The sequence below is a fragment of the Zingiber officinale genome, chromosome 9B (genome assembly GCF_018446385.1).
Source record: "Zingiber officinale cultivar Zhangliang chromosome 9B, Zo_v1.1, whole genome shotgun sequence".
Taxonomy (NCBI): domain Eukaryota; kingdom Viridiplantae; phylum Streptophyta; class Magnoliopsida; order Zingiberales; family Zingiberaceae; genus Zingiber; species Zingiber officinale.
In genome coordinates this window covers 26,882,156-26,900,648 of record NC_056003.1, presented here as the reverse complement: position 1 = coordinate 26,900,648, position 18,493 = coordinate 26,882,156, and the positions used below count along the sequence as shown (strand labels likewise).

The 18,493-nt window shown below is 36.2% G+C and overlaps 1 protein-coding gene across 2 annotated transcripts; it reads right to left on the bottom strand.

The window, feature by feature from the left end:
- Nucleotides 1-1,818: 1,818 nt before the first annotated feature.
- Nucleotides 1,819-17,575, bottom strand: LOC122022568. 2 transcript variants are annotated; one of them, XM_042580600.1, is made up of 4 exons: nucleotides 17,042-17,575; nucleotides 4,728-4,793; nucleotides 2,333-2,422; nucleotides 1,819-2,212 (listed from the first exon to the last, which is right to left on the bottom strand). In XM_042580600.1, the coding sequence occupies exons 1-4, from the start codon at nucleotides 17,390-17,392 to the stop codon at nucleotides 2,048-2,050; spliced, it is 672 nt and encodes a 223-aa protein (XP_042436534.1). In that variant the 5' UTR covers nucleotides 17,393-17,575; the 3' UTR covers nucleotides 1,819-2,047. The 2 variants fall into 2 exon arrangements, with proteins under 2 accessions (XP_042436534.1, XP_042436533.1); XM_042580599.1 differs by having other exon boundaries at nucleotides 4,728-4,799; nucleotides 17,042-17,569.
- Nucleotides 17,576-18,493: the final 918 nt, after the last annotated feature.

Here is an 18,493-nt window from a genome sequence, read left to right as displayed (position 1 = left end):
CTGCTGCATATCATCAAGACGCAACCGACGAACACGCGACGAGACGCTATTCACCCTCCTCTAGCGGACATCAAGGTCCCAACATTCTCTAGCTTTCCATTAATGAGTCCTACTTTTTCAATGTTGCATGATTTTAACTCACAGAAGACTTAAAAACTCAAACACAACTGATAAGTAGCTTATAATAACAATAGTTCTTATGAGGTGTGTTAACTTTCAACTTAATTTTTTTATTTATCACTCATAAAAGATACAAAATTATTATGTTAATTTTGATATTATATGCAACTCTAATTGTATTACATGTTTTCAGGAACAATATAGATAAAAGGTTAGCACATGAAGAACTGGATTCTATCACACCATCAGTAAATATCTAAACTTTCATTAAGGTATTTTTTTTTAGAAAAACATGTTAAGTTTGTGTTTATCAATTTGTGTGTTTTTCTAATAAGTAGTTTTGTCATTGTGTAATTCATGTTATTCAACTAATATGTAGCTTAACTTTAGATTCATATATGAGATTGTTTTAAAATAGAAAATACAGTGTTAAACTTATCAAATTATTTTTGTTTATCTAAATTTGAATGTGCTTATTTTTGTTAAACTTATCGTATTATACTTGTTGCAGGATGGGATGGTGAGAAGAAAGAAGTAAAGAAGTGATGAGTGTATTTGTTTTTTAACAGGATGTGATGAAACTAGAATCATTTGATTATTTTTTTATGGATAAGTGTATTTGAATGTTGTTTTATGTTGAATGTAAGTTGAATGTTGTAGATGTCGGATGTTGTTTTGTTGAATGAAAGTTGTTGTGTGATAAATATTGAATGTTATGATTAATGTATTACAATGTATTACATGATTTGAATTAATTTTAAGTGGACTTATGTCAAAATTTTCATTTAAATTAGAGACAGAAAATTGACTTCTGTCGCTAAATTTAGCAACGGAAATGAATATGTTGTTGCTAAATTAGCAACAGAAGGTAATTTTCTATCGCTAAATTTAGCAATAACTTTTAAATTTCTGTCACTAAAATTAGCGACAATTTTTAATGTTCATTTCGAAATGTATTCGTGATGGAATTTTTTGCGGTTGAATATTTCCATCGCCAAACACCCCTAGGGTTGGGCTACTTCCCTTCAATTTGAATTTTGAACCAGGAGACACTTCCTCTTTGTGTCCATTGGAAATGTCTCACTGTCCTTATAAAACCAATAAAAGCGACTCCCTAGTCCCTACAACTGCTACAATTGGTACCCAACTCAAATGATGTACTTCCGATTAATTTTTCTCTTCTCTTCTCTAGTTCCTAAAAGTGTTCCAAGGAAGTTGAAGGTTATTCGGGTCTCAAAATTTATAGTGTTTCTGTTTTAAGATAAAATTAGATGATTTTTGATGTACTATGAGTACTTAAGTGAGATAATATCATCTTAAAAAGAGAATCAAATTCTTATCTTGACCTAAGACAACCTTGCGATGACATTGTTGTGCCCTCGATCCATGACGCCCACTCGAATCACTGATGCGACGACTTGCTACTGACACAACAAACTCACCAAAGAAGAGTCATCTTTCTCCAACAATTTTCCAATGATATTAAAGTTACAAGGACATTACTAAGCCTCCTATCCAACCAGTCGAGCCACCAGCCCACCCTCAACACAACAAGCTCACAATAAAAACTCTAACTTCTTCTAGGAATGTCATTAAAATATTGACTAAGTCATTCCAAATTTGTAATCAAACTATCTATCTTTGTCTCTCCATCTACATCCTTATCATGCTTGCTTATGCGTTGATGCGATTAAAATATTGACCAAGTTAACACATTCTGAAATTGTATTCCATGTGTCTTTAGCTTTAATCAAACTCTCATTTGCATCGCGACCCGCCTATCTTTCAGTATGCAATTGACAGAACAAGATAAAGAAGAAGAAGAAGAAACATGATTTGAGTTCAGGTGAGACAGAATTATGCTTGACCATGCAAGATTATGACCACCATTTGTGGAACAAAAGGCATAGAAAGATCTATGTCCTATTCAATCCTCCGCCTCTGGTGGTGCTTGAAGTCCGAAGCCCTCCTCCTTCAATTCCTTGTAACGTCCCCACGATTCTTTGGCATTCTCAATCAACTCCCTGGCACCATTCTCTGTAATTTTTCTTTGTTGCAACTTCTCCACTGCCAATGTCAAGTTAAGAATAGCCTGGATACCATGGTAACAAAGGCACATGATTCACATAAGTTATATATGTACAGTTGAGCTTGGCATCAGTAATGTCGTAAGTAAACTAATGAAATCTCATCATCATGAAGAAAAACTGACCTCAAGAAGATGCGGCCTCGAGTCCAGTTCACTATGTTGTTTGGCATTCCGAATCATGTCATGGATAATTTTAGCATTCTCATAGTCTTTCTGCATGGAACTTATGGACCATGAGTATCTGGACACTGGAGCTATTAATTGTCTTAAGAACAATGAATGTCTTTTGTCATAAGATCAAAACCCTTTTTTTCAAATAGTCAAGAGAATATAGGATTACACGAAGTCTGAGTTCCTATGCAGTAGTTGGGTCATCATCAGACGAGATGTATGACAATTATTTCAGAGTTTCTATGAAGGTAGTTTGTATCACCTTGATCCCTTAAAAAGCCCAACTAACTAGCAATTTCAAGCTAATTGCTCTTGAAACCACTAGCATTAAACTAGGTCCTAGAGTGCAAAAGGCTGCAAAGCTTGCATCAGCTCAATGATAAATGAGTATCGATTTTTCGTGAAAAACAACAAAGGTGGCAAATATTGCTTTGTAGCAACCACTGAGATGTTGAAGTGGTGCTATGCTTGCACAGATGATTAAGACAGAATTATGAAAAAGCATTTGACAATGCGAACTAGGAAGCATTGATCTAATTCTTGAGCTACATGAGTTTCCACTAGGGTGGATCAACAGATCGAAGAAACTGCAACTACAACTCACAGTCCTAGTAAATGGAGTTTCTGAACCTTGGATCAGAAATAAAAGGGCTTGAGACAACGTGATCCATTATCTCCCTTTCATTTCCACAATTTTCAGATCTTTGTAAAATTCTCACATGGAGCTACAGAAATGGAGTTCTGAATTGTGTATGAGTGCACTCAGATTAGGAAAAAACAATCTTCCAATTTCACTGCAGTATGCTAATGATTCATAAGGAGTCTAAAGATCATTCTTACATGCTTTAATCTCTTCAGTGGGGTGAAAATCAACTATAGCAAAAGCTCTTTAACATATATTGTGAACAATGCTTCAAGTGCTGTCACTAATTCTAGGCTGCAAAGAAACCAAGCTACCTATTAGTTACTTCGGGTACCAGCTTGTCATCAAAAGCCCAGACTAGATTTTTTGGAGAGCTTAAATCAACAAAGTCACCGAGTGGCTAAAAGCATGGAAAAAGAGGGTTTTCACCAAAGGTGGTAGGCTTACACTACACATACCAAGCAAGTGTGTATTTCCTTCCCAAGTCAAGGAGCTTTCCTGTGAAAGGGCACAGATGGGCCATCACCTGAATGTCATCTAGTGGCTTGGCACAGATGTATCAGGCCAATGCACTATGGAGGATTGGGAATTATTAACCGAAGAAATCAAAATTAGCCTCAACTTAGAACATGGTGGTTCAAAATGATCAACGGGAAATTATAAATTAGGTTGGCCAAAGATCATCCAAATCCCACAAATCAAGCACTGGCACTATTCAAGGGTTCAGACGAACAACAACTTGTCCTACACTCAGACTTCATGACAAGGAGCATCTATGTCAAACCCAAGGATGGCAGTAGAGCACACAGATGGCTGGACAATTGGTCATCCTTCCCATTAGTGCAATGAGACACACAACTATTCAAAGTATGTATTAACAAAAAAAATTAGGCTGTCTGAACTCAACTTTCGACAAATTGGCATGGGCATTGGACGATCAGAAACACAAATTCAAGCATTCAGAAATGAAATGGAGGTGTTAAACAATACGATGAGAAGCACTCTCATTGCTTTAGGGAACATGGCTGATGAAATATGGTGGATGCAGAACCCAAAAGGTAAATTCAGCGTCAAGTCAGTCTATCATGCACTGACTGAGATTGGGGTAGAAAACTCAATCATTAGCTACCTTGTGGAACTCTTTTTCTCCAAAAAAAACAAGTTTAATTGTTTGGTTTTTGTTCATGAAGTGGATTAAGACAAAGAGTCGGTTGGTTCAAAGGAGAGTGCATTTGGTCAAAATATAGCTGATGCAAAGTTTCTTGTTTGGCCTCTTAAGTCCTAGACCATAACACTTCAACCTAACTAAAAAAATATATTATTATATGTAAAATTATGAGCCCAATAGTCAAGTTTTTATTATATCATATGCATTTATTATTACTATACTTCTAATATGACAATCTTGTGCTATGGAAATTATATAAATTAAATGTAGAAACATTGGAAATAAGATTACAAGAAATCCAAATCTAACATGTTTTGGAATACAAATTGCAAAAACTAGATCTGAAAGTGACAACATGCTACAAATAAGAAAACATATATGAATCAGCTAGTTCATCAAATTAAGTAAAACTTTAATAATTTTATGTCTGTATCTAATTGTTTTCAATAAAAAAAAAATCAATGTTTTATTATTTTATGTGATTTTATACCAAAATGACAAAGTCAATTAAGAAGTGCATGAGTGTATGTAGTTACCAGATTGAAGTATACTTGGACTAGAGCTAATAAGGCATTGTACTCTGTGTTCCCGATTACTAAACCCTGCAGCTAGAGATAAGCAGAGTATGAGTTACTTGTGCAAAATTGAAATATATCTTAGTTAATTTGTACAATTGAAATAGATAAAATAGAAATATGACAATGCAATATGTGATATATATTTTCTATAACTGATATTCATTATGATTATTTATATAAATGATAAACATATCACATGCGGTGAGTAAGGATGGATTGACAAATCCTCGTGTATGATACAACTAATGCTAAATTTTTGGCTATTAGTCTCATATAATATTATTGGCAAAAAAAATCATAAATCTTTTGGTATTTTGTATCATTTTTTATGTATCAAATTTATTGTCATGAAGAATTTTATTATTGATTTGTCAAGCTCCTATGTCCACAAGGAAAGACTACAACAACAACCAAGTCTTATCTCACTAGGTGGAGTCGACTATATGGATCCTTCTAGTCATTGGACTCTATCCCCTACCATATCATCATCTATACTTGAAGAAATTTTATCTTATTTTATTGTTACTAACTAAATCTTTTTTAATTTTTCTCTTCCTCGTTGATGTGCATATTTATCATAGTTTCACATCGTCTAACTGGAGCATTTATTGGTCATCGAAATATATATTCGTACCATCTTAAACGTGTCTCTCAAAGTTTTCTCTCAATACAACTACGACTCTCTCTAATGCTCTCATTTCTTATTCTGTTCATCCTCATGTATCCACACATCCACCTTAACATTCTCATCTCTATAACTCTCATCTTCTGCTCATGTGCTTGAGTCATAGCCCAACATTTAGTGTCATATAATATAGCAGATCTAATCGTCATTTTGTAAAACTTCTCTTTTAAGTTTTAGAGGTATTTTATGATCACATAAAACACTTGACATTTTACTCCATTTCAACCATCCTATTTGTATCCTGTAAGACATCTCTATCAATCCTTTTTGCAAAAATGATCCTAAATACTTAAAGCTCTTAGTTCTAGACAACTTGTCATCTCCTATCTTAACAAGTATTTCATTACGTCTAATATTGCTAAACTTAAATTTTATATATTATGTCTTTACCCTACTAAGCCTAAAACCTTTCACTTTTAGTATTTTCCGCTAAAATTCTAGTTTAGCATTTACTCCTTCATGTGTCTCATCTACCAAAACGATAACATTCGCAAACAACATGCACCATGACAATGTGTCTTAAATGTGTTCAGTTCGTTTATAATTAGTGCAAAAAGATAAGGATAAGGACATAGAGACGATCCTTGATGTAACTCTATCTTTATTAGAAATGCTTCAATTAATCCGCCTGAAGTCTTCACTCTAGTCATTACATCCTCATGCATATCCTTAATTAGTTCAATATATGTTATGCTAATACCTCTCTTTTCTAGAATTCTCCGTATAATTTCTCTTAGGACTCTACCATAAACTTTTTATAAGTCAATGAATACCATGTGTAGATCTTATTTTTGTTCCCGATACTTTTCAATTAATTGCTTGAGAAGATGTATAACTTATAAGGAAAGACTAAATAACAAATTTATCTCTCCATGTAGAAGAATGAGAGTGATTAATATACTATTAAAATATTTCAATATTGTAATTGTTACCTAAGTTTTTAAAAGAATAAAATCACATTGTGTTCTTTCCTATGTCTTAATTCTTATTCAATGATCAACAATTTTTTCATCTTTTTCATTTTGCATTCCTCTTTTTAAAAAAATGATTAACTAGGTCAACTAACATCCAACCTGGGGTGACTTGTCCGACCCTATGAAAATTTTCCACCGGCCGCTAGGGTAAATTGGGAAGCGCTCGCTGTAGACGGCTCAAAAACCCAGCATCCCTTGGTTGCACGCCCCATTTGGAGGAAAGATCCCTACAAATGTGCTGTAATTGGGAATCGAACCGTGAGTGTCTAGGTGATAATTGGGCGTCCTTTCACTGCATCATAGCCTCGGGGGTTGCATTCCTCTTTTAGAACTTACGCAAGCTTTCCAAGTTCTTATCTTCATCAATAATGCATAGGCCTTTTAAGGTGAGCAAAATCTTCTATGGTGGTGGATGTCAAGAAGGCCAAATAGAAGAAAACTTGACAAAGAGAGAGCCTCAAACCTTTCATTCAAGGAGGCTATCATGGAATCTTCTAGACCAACTATTTGGACATGGAAGATGGCAAAGACTGGTGGGTCGAAGAAGGTGAGAAACTTATATACATATGTTGTCCATCTCCCAAAATATACGGTAAGGAGGATGCAACTTTGACGAATCTATACATAGCATTTGCCTATGTTTTTGTTGGAGTGTATACTGAAAGCCTAAGCTTTGTAAACATTCATTATGAATAAAGAATCACATTTGGTCTAATTATCTACATTTGTTTTGTAGTTGTTCATTTAATTTATATTGTAGATAACATAGTATGTGGTGTCACATACAGAAGATGATGTTATCAGTACCTTATAAATTATAAACAGAAGCTCACGACCAGAATGGAAAGGGACAAACCATTAGAAGGTCGTAGTGTAATTAGGTATTAGTTTATCTTGACTATATAATTACACTAGTACACTCAGAGTGTATTGAGTAGGACCATTTGAGGTCGTTCCTTTTATACTGACTTTATAAAGGAACAAAGACCTCAGTTATTATGGAAGTGTGTGCTCTTAATCCTAATATAATAACAAGTACATATGTTTGATATTTATTTCTTTAATTTATCAATGGGTGAGATTTAGTTCGATGAATCAATAAACGATAAATTGGGAAATGGTATCACTCATAGTGTGTGTTGTTGATTATAGAAGGAAAGCGTGTCCTAGTGATACTAGGTTGATAATGTCCTCAAGAGGAGCTCATAAAGATTGTCGTGTTAAACCCAGTGGACTTAGTCCGACATGATAATAAGGTTGAGTGGTACTACTTGGACTTAGATATTAATTAAATGAGTTGTCGTGAACTCACTTAATTAGTGGACATTCGATATCTTAAACACAGGGAGACTAACACACTCATAATAAGAAGGAGCCCAAAATGTAATTTGGGATTGGTGCGGTAGTTCAATGATAGTTCTCTAGTGGAATGAATTATCATTGATAAAATTAAGTTGTGTGTTCGGGCCAACACGGATGCTTAATTTTATCGGAGACCAAAACCAATTCCTCCTCTCGGTCCCTATCGTAGCCTCTTATTTATAGAGTCTATACCCACCTATACCCACCTTCTATACCCACCAATAGGGGGCCGGCCAAGCTAGCTTGGGAACCAGGCTGGTCAGCCCTAGCTTGAACCCAAGCTAGTAGGGCCGGCCAAAATAAAATAAAAAGAAATTTAATTTTAATTTTTATTATTATGTGGAAGATATATTTTAAAGAGAATTAAAATTAAAATATCTCTCTTGTAAAAGATCTAAAGATTAAAGAAGAGATTAAATCTCTTTCCTTATTTGTAGATTGGAGAGATGTTTTATTTCTCTTTAAAATTATTCACATGTTAATAAAATTAAAATTATAGATATTTCCTTTATTAACCATGAAGAGATTTTAAAGAGAAATTTTATTTTTAAAATTTCCGAAACAAATTAGGAAGTTTTAATTGTTGATTAAAACTTGTCCTCTTTTATATTCCAATGATATGGCCGGCCACATAAATTAATTGGGAAATTTTATTTTATTTCTCTCAATTAAATCATGTCAAGGAAATTAAGGAAAATTTATTGTAATTAAATTTCCTAATTTACCTAGGCGAGGAATATAAAAGAAGGGGTGAGGGTGCCTTCACAAGACACAACATCTATTATTCCTCTCCCTCTTTGTTCCTTGGTGTGGCCGGCCATCATCTCCTTCTCTTCCTCTTGTGGTGGCCGAACCTCTCCCTCTCCCTTGGAGTTCTTGTGGTGGCCGGATACTACTCGGAGAAGAAGAAGAAGAAGGAGAAAGCTAGCATCTCTTGGAGCTTGGTTAGTATTTTGTTTTTCCTCCTTGGTGAAGTTTCCTTTGTGGCCGAACCTTGCTTGGAGGAGAAGAAGGTGGTTGGTGGTTTCTCATCTTGGAAGATCGTTGCCACACAACGTCCGAGGTTAGAAGAGGAATACGGTGAAGATCAAGAGGTTTTTCTACAAGGTATAACTAGTAATTTTTATTTCCGCATCATGCTAGTTATTTATGGAAATAATACCAAATACAAGAGGCTTACGTTCTAGTATTTCGAATATGTTTTTTCAAGTTGTGTTCTTTTGTTTCTTTCTTTTCCTTGTGATTTGATTGTTCTCTTTGGTTAACCTAAAGTTATTTTAGGAAATTAAATATTAGCTTTATTAAAGGTTTTGTCTAGTCGGTGGTGGTTGCTCCCATATCCAAGAAGGCCATGTGCCTCGCCACGTCAAGATCTGGGAACCTTTTATGGAAATTGATATTTAATGGAATTAATAACTTAAGGGGACTTGGGCCGTGTTAAGTTCCGCAGAGATCCAAGTCAAAACCTAAAAGAACAATAGATTAAGTTTTGGATCAAACGTGTTAAGTTCCGCAGAGATCCAAAATTTAATTTAAAAGAACACATGGTAGCTAGGAAAAGGTTCGGACCTTTATACAAAAATTTTTGCAGTGGAACCTATAGGCTTTCCGTAGCAACCAACAATTGGTATCGAGCTAGGGTTTCCTCTGTGTATTTGGTATTTAGTTTAATTATACGTGTAAATACATAATTTAGGCAAGTTAATAGTAGGATGTCTTAACTACATGGACGCAGGATCCAACTATTATGACTTTTAGTTAATTATGTGTGTGATTGGACCCTTGATGCCAAGGGCAATTTATATGTGTGTGCGTGATTGTATTAAAATACAGCAGTGATTTAGTTTTATTAGGATTTTATTTTTGATCTAGATACATATACGTTCCTTTTATGGAATATAGGATCAAATGTAAAATTCTATTTATGTCATGAATCGAATCTTGCAAAGCGTGGAACCTTCAAAGGACTAAGGAGCAAGATGGATGCGACAGCTAGACCCGATGGCGGTGGCCAAATATGGCAGCAGCTTCGGATGACAACACACGGAGGACAATTAAAGATAAAAGTCATAATAGTTGAAAATTAGATTTTCTATTTATTGCTTTTATATTGTCATGTGTGTGTTAGTTTACAAGTTTAGTAGGCTAGCGTAGTTAAAATTCCTCATTTATAAATAACTAAGTGGGAGAGGATTTTAAGTAAATCCCACGGTCTCCATTCTTGGTTTGTAAGTGATGCAAACACTTGCGCGTTGGCTCGAGTGCCTTCCTCCATACGGATGAGCTTGTTTGCGGACCACTAACACTTCCATTTTGGATGACTATAGGAAGTTAATTAAGAGCGTGTGATCCAACGGAAAAGGCATAATCTTATTAATGGACTTAGTGTCAAGTAATGGTGTACACTTGACACATTTAATAGTATCCTCCCAATGGAGTCACTGCTATTATTTGTGTGACCGAATAATACCAACTATTAATTTTATTTGTCACAAAATTAGTGTGACAAGATAATAAAATTAATGGGTTAAAACCCTCCTTTTACAAATGTTGAATTTGATACGTCCACACTAACACGGCATACAAAATTCACGGTATTTTAAGGTGTTGGTTAATTTAAAATAGTATTGTTTGAGGAATCAATATTATTCTAAATTTAGAGTTCGACCAAAAGTTATTTGTGATTCTTAGGATGACTTTCAACCCACTGTCCATCATACTTCAACAAAATAGACTTATTGGACCAAATTACATAGATTGGAAAAGAAACCTCGATATTGTTCTCACTGCTGAAAGCTATAAATTTGTACTGACCGAGCATTGCCTGATGCACCCATGGTGAATCTACCCAAGAGGAGATTGAATATCATGGAAATGGGTAAAAGCGGATGAGATGGCGCGGTGTTACATTTTGGCTTCAATGTCAAATGTATTGCAACATCAAGATAAAGATTTACCAACGACTTATGATATTAACAATCTCAAAGAACTCTTTGGTCATCGGGATAGGGCTTCTTGACAAGAAGCTATGAGAAAGATAATGACACCACCATGCAAGAGGGTACTCCGTAAGGATCATATCCTAAATATGATGACTTATCTGAACGAAATACAGATCCTGGAGGAGAAATTGATGGGAAACCCAGATCGATATGATCCTCCAAACCCTACCTAAGTTTTGAGCTCCACTGAACTATAATATGAATAAAAGGATTTATTCATTAGAACCACCGATGTAACTTCAAAGGGTTATTTAATAACGCTCAAATTCACTATCTTTGAAAATGGTTCTACCTTAAACCGAAGGTAAGAAGAAGAAGAAACAAACTGTTCAAGAAAGAAAGTGAATAAATCTCGGAGTACGGGATTTAAAGCTGGTGCTTCATCTGCAAGCAGGCGGGACATTGGAAGGCGGATCGTCCTCGTAAGAACCAAAACAAAGGTATATCTCATACTCTAGTTGTTGAAACATGTTTAGCGGTGTTATCTACCAAAACCTGGAATGTAGATACAAGATGTCTGCAATTCATTGCAGGGGTTCCGGAAACCCGACGACTACATGAAGGGATGATACTAAGGTGGCGGCTATTGCAATGGGAGACGCCTACTTATCTTTTAGTAGAAATAGAAATTTGGTTTAAGAAATTGTCTTTATGTACCCGTTTAGAAAGAATTTAATTTCGGTTTCTAAACTGTTTATGATTCAGTTTCTTTCAAGAATGATGTAGTTATTAAAAGAAATAAAGTGATTATCTGTTCGTGCATTAGTTGGCAATTTGTATATTTTAAATCCAAATTCTTCCACAAAGCAAAAACATGGAAATTTATAATTCATCTTCTAATTCTAATAAGAGAAAAGAACCTTGAAATGAACCAAGCATATCTTTGGCATCTAAGGCTTGGTCATATTAACTTAAGTAGATTCAGAGGCTTATACTCTTTTGTTCATTAGAGTTGGAAAATTTTCCAACTTGTGAATCTTGCTTAGAAGGAAAAATGACCAAGAGGCACGCCAAGGGGTATAGAGCCAAAGAAGTGTTAGAGTTGGTTCACTCGATTTGTGTGGTCTGTCCAGGCAAGAGGAGGTTTGAATATTTTGTCTCTTTCATGCGATTATTCAAGATATGGATACATTTACCTAATGCGACGCAGTCCGAGTGCTTTGATAAGTTCAAAGAATACAAGGCTGATGTGGAGAAACGATCAGGTAAAAGTATCAAGACACTACGATCCGATCGTGGTGGCGAATACCTCTTAGAGAGTTTAGGAATTACTTATCGAGGCCGGATTAATCAATTATCGCACTGGAACACCCCAGAATGGTGTAGCGAACGAAGGAATAGGACTCTTATGGAGATGGTTAGATCAATGATGAGTTATTCGAAATTACCAAATTCGCTTGGGAAACAGCAGCGCACATTCCGAACTTAGTACCTTCTAAATCGGTTTCTTCTACTCCCATAGAATTGTGGAGCGAAAACCCCGTCTAAGACATATTCGGATATGGGGTAGTCCACACATGTCGAAACCAGATCTTGATAAGTTAGAATCTCGTAAAGTTCGCGTGTTTGTAGGATATCCCAAAGGAACGAAGGTGGTTTATTTTATAGTCTAAAGACGAAGGTCATTGTTAGCACCAATGCCCGCTTTTAAGAAGACTATATAATGGATCACAAGCCCAGAGTAAAGTTGTTTTAGAAGAACTTAGAGAGGACATGTCTACACCAACAAGACAAGATGAAGTACCACAAGAGACAACACGTGTCACATGATACACAACCATGCATAATGCCTCGTCGTAGTGGGAGGGTTGTAATCAAACTGAAAGATTCATGTTTTGGGAGAGTCTTCGACTTGATCCCGGTAAACATGAACCTGATCCCCGACATATGATAAGCACTCCAAGATATAGATCTTGGCAAAAGGCAATGAAGTCCATGTACTCTAATAAGGTCTGGAGCTTGTAGAACCACCGATGGTGAAAGAAGTTGGATGCAAGTGGATCTACAAAGGAAAAGAGGGAGAGACGGGAAGGTAGAAACCTTCAAAGCTAGGCTTGTGCGAAAGGGTACACTCGGAAAGAGGGAATCGATTATGAGGAAACCTTTTCACCCGTAGCCATGCTTAAGTCTATCCGGATACTCTTATCCATGCTCGTATGGATTATGAGATTTGGCAAATGGATGTCAAGACAACTTTCCTTAATGGAAGTCTTCAAGAGAACATCCATATGAAGCAACGGAAGGATTTATTGAAAAAGGCAAAGAGCATCTAGTATGCAAGCTCAATCGGTCCATTTATGGACTAAAGCAAGCTTCAAGGTCTTGGAACATCCGGTTTAATGAAGTAATCCAGTCATATGGATTTATTCAAAGTCCGGATGAGTCTTGTGTATATAAGAAGTGTAACGGAAACGTGGTGGTATTTCTTGTACTATACGTAGATGATATTTTGTTAATTGGCAACAATGTCAAGGTATTATCAGACGTAAGGGTATGGTTGTCCAAACAATTTGATATGAAGGACTTAGGAGAATGTGCACACATTCTTGGGATCAAAGTTATAAGGGATCGCAAGAAAAGAATGTTGTGTCTATCCCAAGCTTCATATATAGATACAATCCTTGCTCGTTTTAGCATGCAAGACTCCAAGAAAGGTTTCTTGCCTTTCAGACATGGAGTAGCTCTATCTAAAGAGATGTCTCCAAAGACATCAAAAGAGATAGTGGACATGAAAGCCGTTCCTGTAGGAAGCCTAAATGTATACTATGTTATGCACGAGACCGGATGGATAAGGACATTGGACTGTGTGAAAGCATATATTAAAGTACAGAGAAGGACTAGGGATTATATGCTAGTTTACAAAGCGGATGATTTGCTCCCCGGGTTACACGGATTCGATTTTCAATCAAGAAGGGTGGTCTACATATGTGTTTACTTTAGAGGTGGAGCCATTTTCACGGAGGAGTGTTAAGCGAATGCGTTTGGACTCAACCCATGGAAGTCGAGTATGTGACCTCGAGGCTAAAGCAGATATGGCTCAGAACTTTCTAATGGACTTAGATGTGATTCTGGTTTGCCCAAGATCATCACAATTTATTGTGATAATAGCGGTCATTAAACTCGAAGGAACCACGAGCTCATAAGCGAGTAAACATATAGAGCGCACCCGATACGAGATATCGTGAGCGAGGAGAAGTTGTCATCGCCAAGATCGGATAACCTGGCGGATCCTTTCACTAAGGCCCTTCCTGAAAGCTTTCGATCGGCATGTGGAGGGAATGGGAATCGGATGTATGGTAGAAGATATGGCAACAGTCATTAGTATAAGTGGGAGATTGTTGGAGTGTATCAAAGCCTAAGCTTTGTAAACATTCATTATGAATAAAGAATCACATTTCGTCTAATTATCTACATTTGTTTTGTAGTTGTTCATTTAATTTATATTGTAGATAACATAGTATGTGGTGTCACATACGGAAGATGATGTTATCAGTGACTTATAAATTATAAACAGTAGCTCACGACCGGAATGGAAAGGACAAACCATTAGAAGGTCGTAGTGTAATTGGGTATTAGTTTATCTTGACTATATAATTACACTAGTACACCTAGAGTGTATTGAGTAGACCATTTGAGGTCGTTCCTTTTATACCGACTTTATAAAGGAACAAAGACCTCGCTTATTATGGAAGTGTGTGCTCTTAATCCTAATATAATAACAATACATATGTTTGATATTTATTTCTTTAATTTATCAATGGGTGAGATTTAGTTCGATGAATCAATAAACGATAAATTGGGAAATGGTATCACTCATAGTGTGTGTTGTTGATTATAGAAGGAAAGCGTGTCCTAGTGATACTAGGTTGATAATGTCCTCAAGAGGAGCTCATAAAGATTGTCATGTTAAACCTGCAGTGGACTTAGTCCGACATGATAATAAGGTTGAGTGGTACTACTCTTGGACTTAGATATTAATTAAATGAGTTGTCGAGAACTCACTTAATTAGTGGACATTCGATATCTTAAACAGGAGACTAACACACTCATAATAAGAAGGAGCCCAAAATGTAATTTGGGATTGATGCGGTAGTTCAATGATAGTTCTCTAGTGGAATGAATTATCATTGATAAAATTAAGTTGTGTGTTCGGGAACACGGATGCTTAATTTTATCGGGAGACCAAAACCAATTCCTCCTCTCGGTCCTATCGTAGCCTCTTATTTATAGAGTACTATACCCACCTATACCCACCTAGGTATATTATTGGGTGGCCGGCCCTAGCTTGAACCCAAGCTAGTAGGGCCGGACAATAAAATTAAAAAGAAATTTAATTTTAATTTTTATTATTATGAGGAAGATATATTTTAAAGAGAATTAAAATTAAAATATCTCTCTTGTAAAAGATCTACAAAAGATTAAAGAAAGAGATTAGATCTCTTTCCTTATTTGTAGATTGGAGAGATGTTTTATTTTCTCTTTAAAATTATTCACATGTTAATAAAATTAAAATTATAGATATTTCCTTTTATTAACCATGAAGAGATTTTAAAGAGAAATTTTATTTTTAAAATTTCAGGAAACAAATTAGGAAGTTTTAATTGTTGATTGAAACTTGTCCAATTTTGTTTTCTTAATGTGGCCGGCCACTTGAAATTAATTGGGGAAATTTTATTTTATTTCTCTCAATTAAATCAAGTCAAGGAAATTAAGGAAAATTTATTGTAATTAAATTTCCTAATTTACCTAGGCCAAGGAATATAAAAGAAGGGGTGATGGTACCTTCACAAGACACAACATCTATTATTCCTCTCCCTCTTTTGTTCCTTGGTGTGGCCGGCCATCATCTCCTTCTCTTTCTCTTGTGGTGGCCGAACCTCTCCCTCTCCCTTGGAGTTCTTGTGGTGGCCGGATACTACTAGGAGAAGAAGAAGAAGAAGGAGAGAAAGCTAGCATATCTTGGAGCTTGGTTAGTATTTTGGTTTTTCTCCTTGGTGAAGCTTTTCTTTTGTGGCCGAACCTTGCTTGGAGAAGACGAAGGTGGTTGGTGGTTTCTCATCTTGGAAGATCGTTGCCCACACAACGTCCGAGGTTAGAAGAGGAATACGGTAGAAGATCAAGAGGTTTTTCTACAAGGTATAACTAGTAATTTCTATTTCCGCATCATGCTAGTTATTTATGGAAATAATACCAAATACAAGAGGCTTACGTTCTAGTATTTCGAATATGTTTTTTCGAAGTTGTGTTCTTTTGTTTCTTTCTTTTCCTTGTGATTTGATTGTTCTCTTTGGTTAACCTAAAGTTATTTTAGGAAATTAAATATTAGCTTTCTATTAAAGGTTTTGTCTAGTCGGTGGTGGTTGCTCCCATATCCAAGAAGGCCATGTGCCTCGCCACGTCAGTACTGGGAACCTTTTATGGAAATTGATATTTAATGGAATTAATAACTTAAGGGGACTTGGGCCGAACGTGTTAAGTTCCGCAGGAGATCCAAGTCAAAACCTAAAAGAACAAATAGATTAAGTTTTGGATCAAACGTGTTAAGTTCCGCAGGAGATCCAAAATTTAATTTAAAAGAACACATGGTAGCTAGGAAAAGGTTCAGACCTTTGTACAAAATTTTTGTACAGTGGAACCTATAGGCTTTCCGAGTAGCAACCAACAGTTTTAACGCTGGCCAGCAAACTAACACAATCCTCCTTCTTTATTTGGGCTTGGACCAGTCATGATAGAGTTTATTTGCCATGGGTGGAGTTTGTAAGGAGGATGCAAGTCCAATGGAGTTTTCCCCTCATTGCTAAATTGTCGGGGCTAAAGATGAACTTCAACCATCTAAAGGAGATACTGAAGCGAGAGTTACACTTGATTGACTTAGGAGATGTAGGTGCAATGGAGTTTCTCCCTCACTACAAAATACTAGGTCGAATGGAGAAACTCAAATTGTTATGCCATCTTCTTTTTTTTCTTCTAGATTCTCATTTCTAGAAAAGAAGTCAATATCCAAATATGAAAAAGGCAAAACAGAGAACGCTAGTTCAAGCCCTAGAGTTTTGGTGCTGCATTCAAAAAGAAAATCATGTATTTTACAGATAATATAGAGGATCCTCTTTTACCGAAAATATAAGATTATATTGTGTCCGCCAATGTGAATCTTACCACCAAAGCTACCAATTTTCTTAAATGGACGGTGTTTCTACTTAGTTTTCTGAAATCTGAAAAAGGGAGGAGAAAAGAGGTTTCAAAAAATACCAGTTCTTTAACGGGATCCAACAATTGGACCACTAGCTTGTCTGGCGGACCAAAGATATGATCAAGCAACATCTCCCATGGCTCCATCCACAAGCTGTTCCCCTGTGCGATCTCTACATCCTGCCCATCCTGATCGCTGTCGGGGTCCTCCGAGGCTGGAGTCGGCGTAGTAGGAGTCGGCGGTTTCATGGAGCAGCTGCACAATGGCGCCGACCGGATGAAGGGGCCGGTCGATCGGGGAAAGCTGAGACTGAGGCAGCGGCCGAGCAAGCCGAAGCCGGTGCCGGTGTTTGCTTTGGAAGCGCAAATCACGGTGGGCACGGCAGCCCGAAGGCAGAGAAGCGCTTTCATGGCTGAGCTGATCCGCACCACGGCCGCCGTCTGCGTGGGGATCGATCGCCTTTAAATAATGCGCGCCTGGGGAATGGAATGAGAATTCCTTGTCGTGTCTTCATCTTTTCCTTTTATTTGATTCGTTCCGCAAGCGAGGAAAGGTATACCAGATGAGGAAAAGGAAAATGTGCCCTTCGCCCTGTCAAGCAAGGTATACCGCCCAAGGATGATCAAAGGAAGGAAGGATGATATGGAGTAAATTTTCAAAGTTTGATGTATACCAAGGACTGAATATCTAGCTGGTGGAGGCCTGGAAGGTAGAAAACTCTTGGCGAATTTAAATTTAAAGAGAAAGAGTTCTAAGATTTTTTTTGTTTTTTTTTGACAAATTACTAAACCACTTAATTTAAGTTTCATATTATTCAAATCTCATAATCAACTTTGAAAACACTCAAATCGCATTACTTATTTTGCCCTTTGACTCGTTCGCTTTCGCTCGCCGAATAACTTTGAAAACACTCAAATCACATATCGATACTTATTTTGCCCTTCTGACTTGTTCGCTTTACAGTGTAGGAATTGATTGGGTAGGTTTACGTGACCAAAAAAAAGTTTTTAATCAATTACTTTATTAACAATCCATTATTTTTTAAAGGTTATGAAAATTAATGTTTTGGTCAAAATTGATTGATAAATCTAAAAAGTTCGGAATGATATGAAACTAAGTTCTATGTGTTCATCTTGTGCTCCTAATTATATTCATACTATCAAACATCAACTTGATACATCGTATCGAGAGCAACAATTTTTTTATCATAGAAGATTTTTTAATCAATTTTTTAAAAAAAATCATTTTTTCTTGTTACATAAACATACTGATTCAATTGCTACACTATAACAATCGATTCAGCGAGTAAAAGTGAACGAGCAAAGGGGAAAATGGGTCAAGTACATGATTTGGATATTTTTAAAGTTGCCTATGCGATTTGGATAATACGAAACTTAAACTACATGGTTTAGTAATTTGCCAAAGATTTTATAATTTTGGAGGTGAATTGTTTGCCGACCGAGCTCTTCACCCAACAATCAAGTCTCAAATTTTTCATTACAATAAACGTC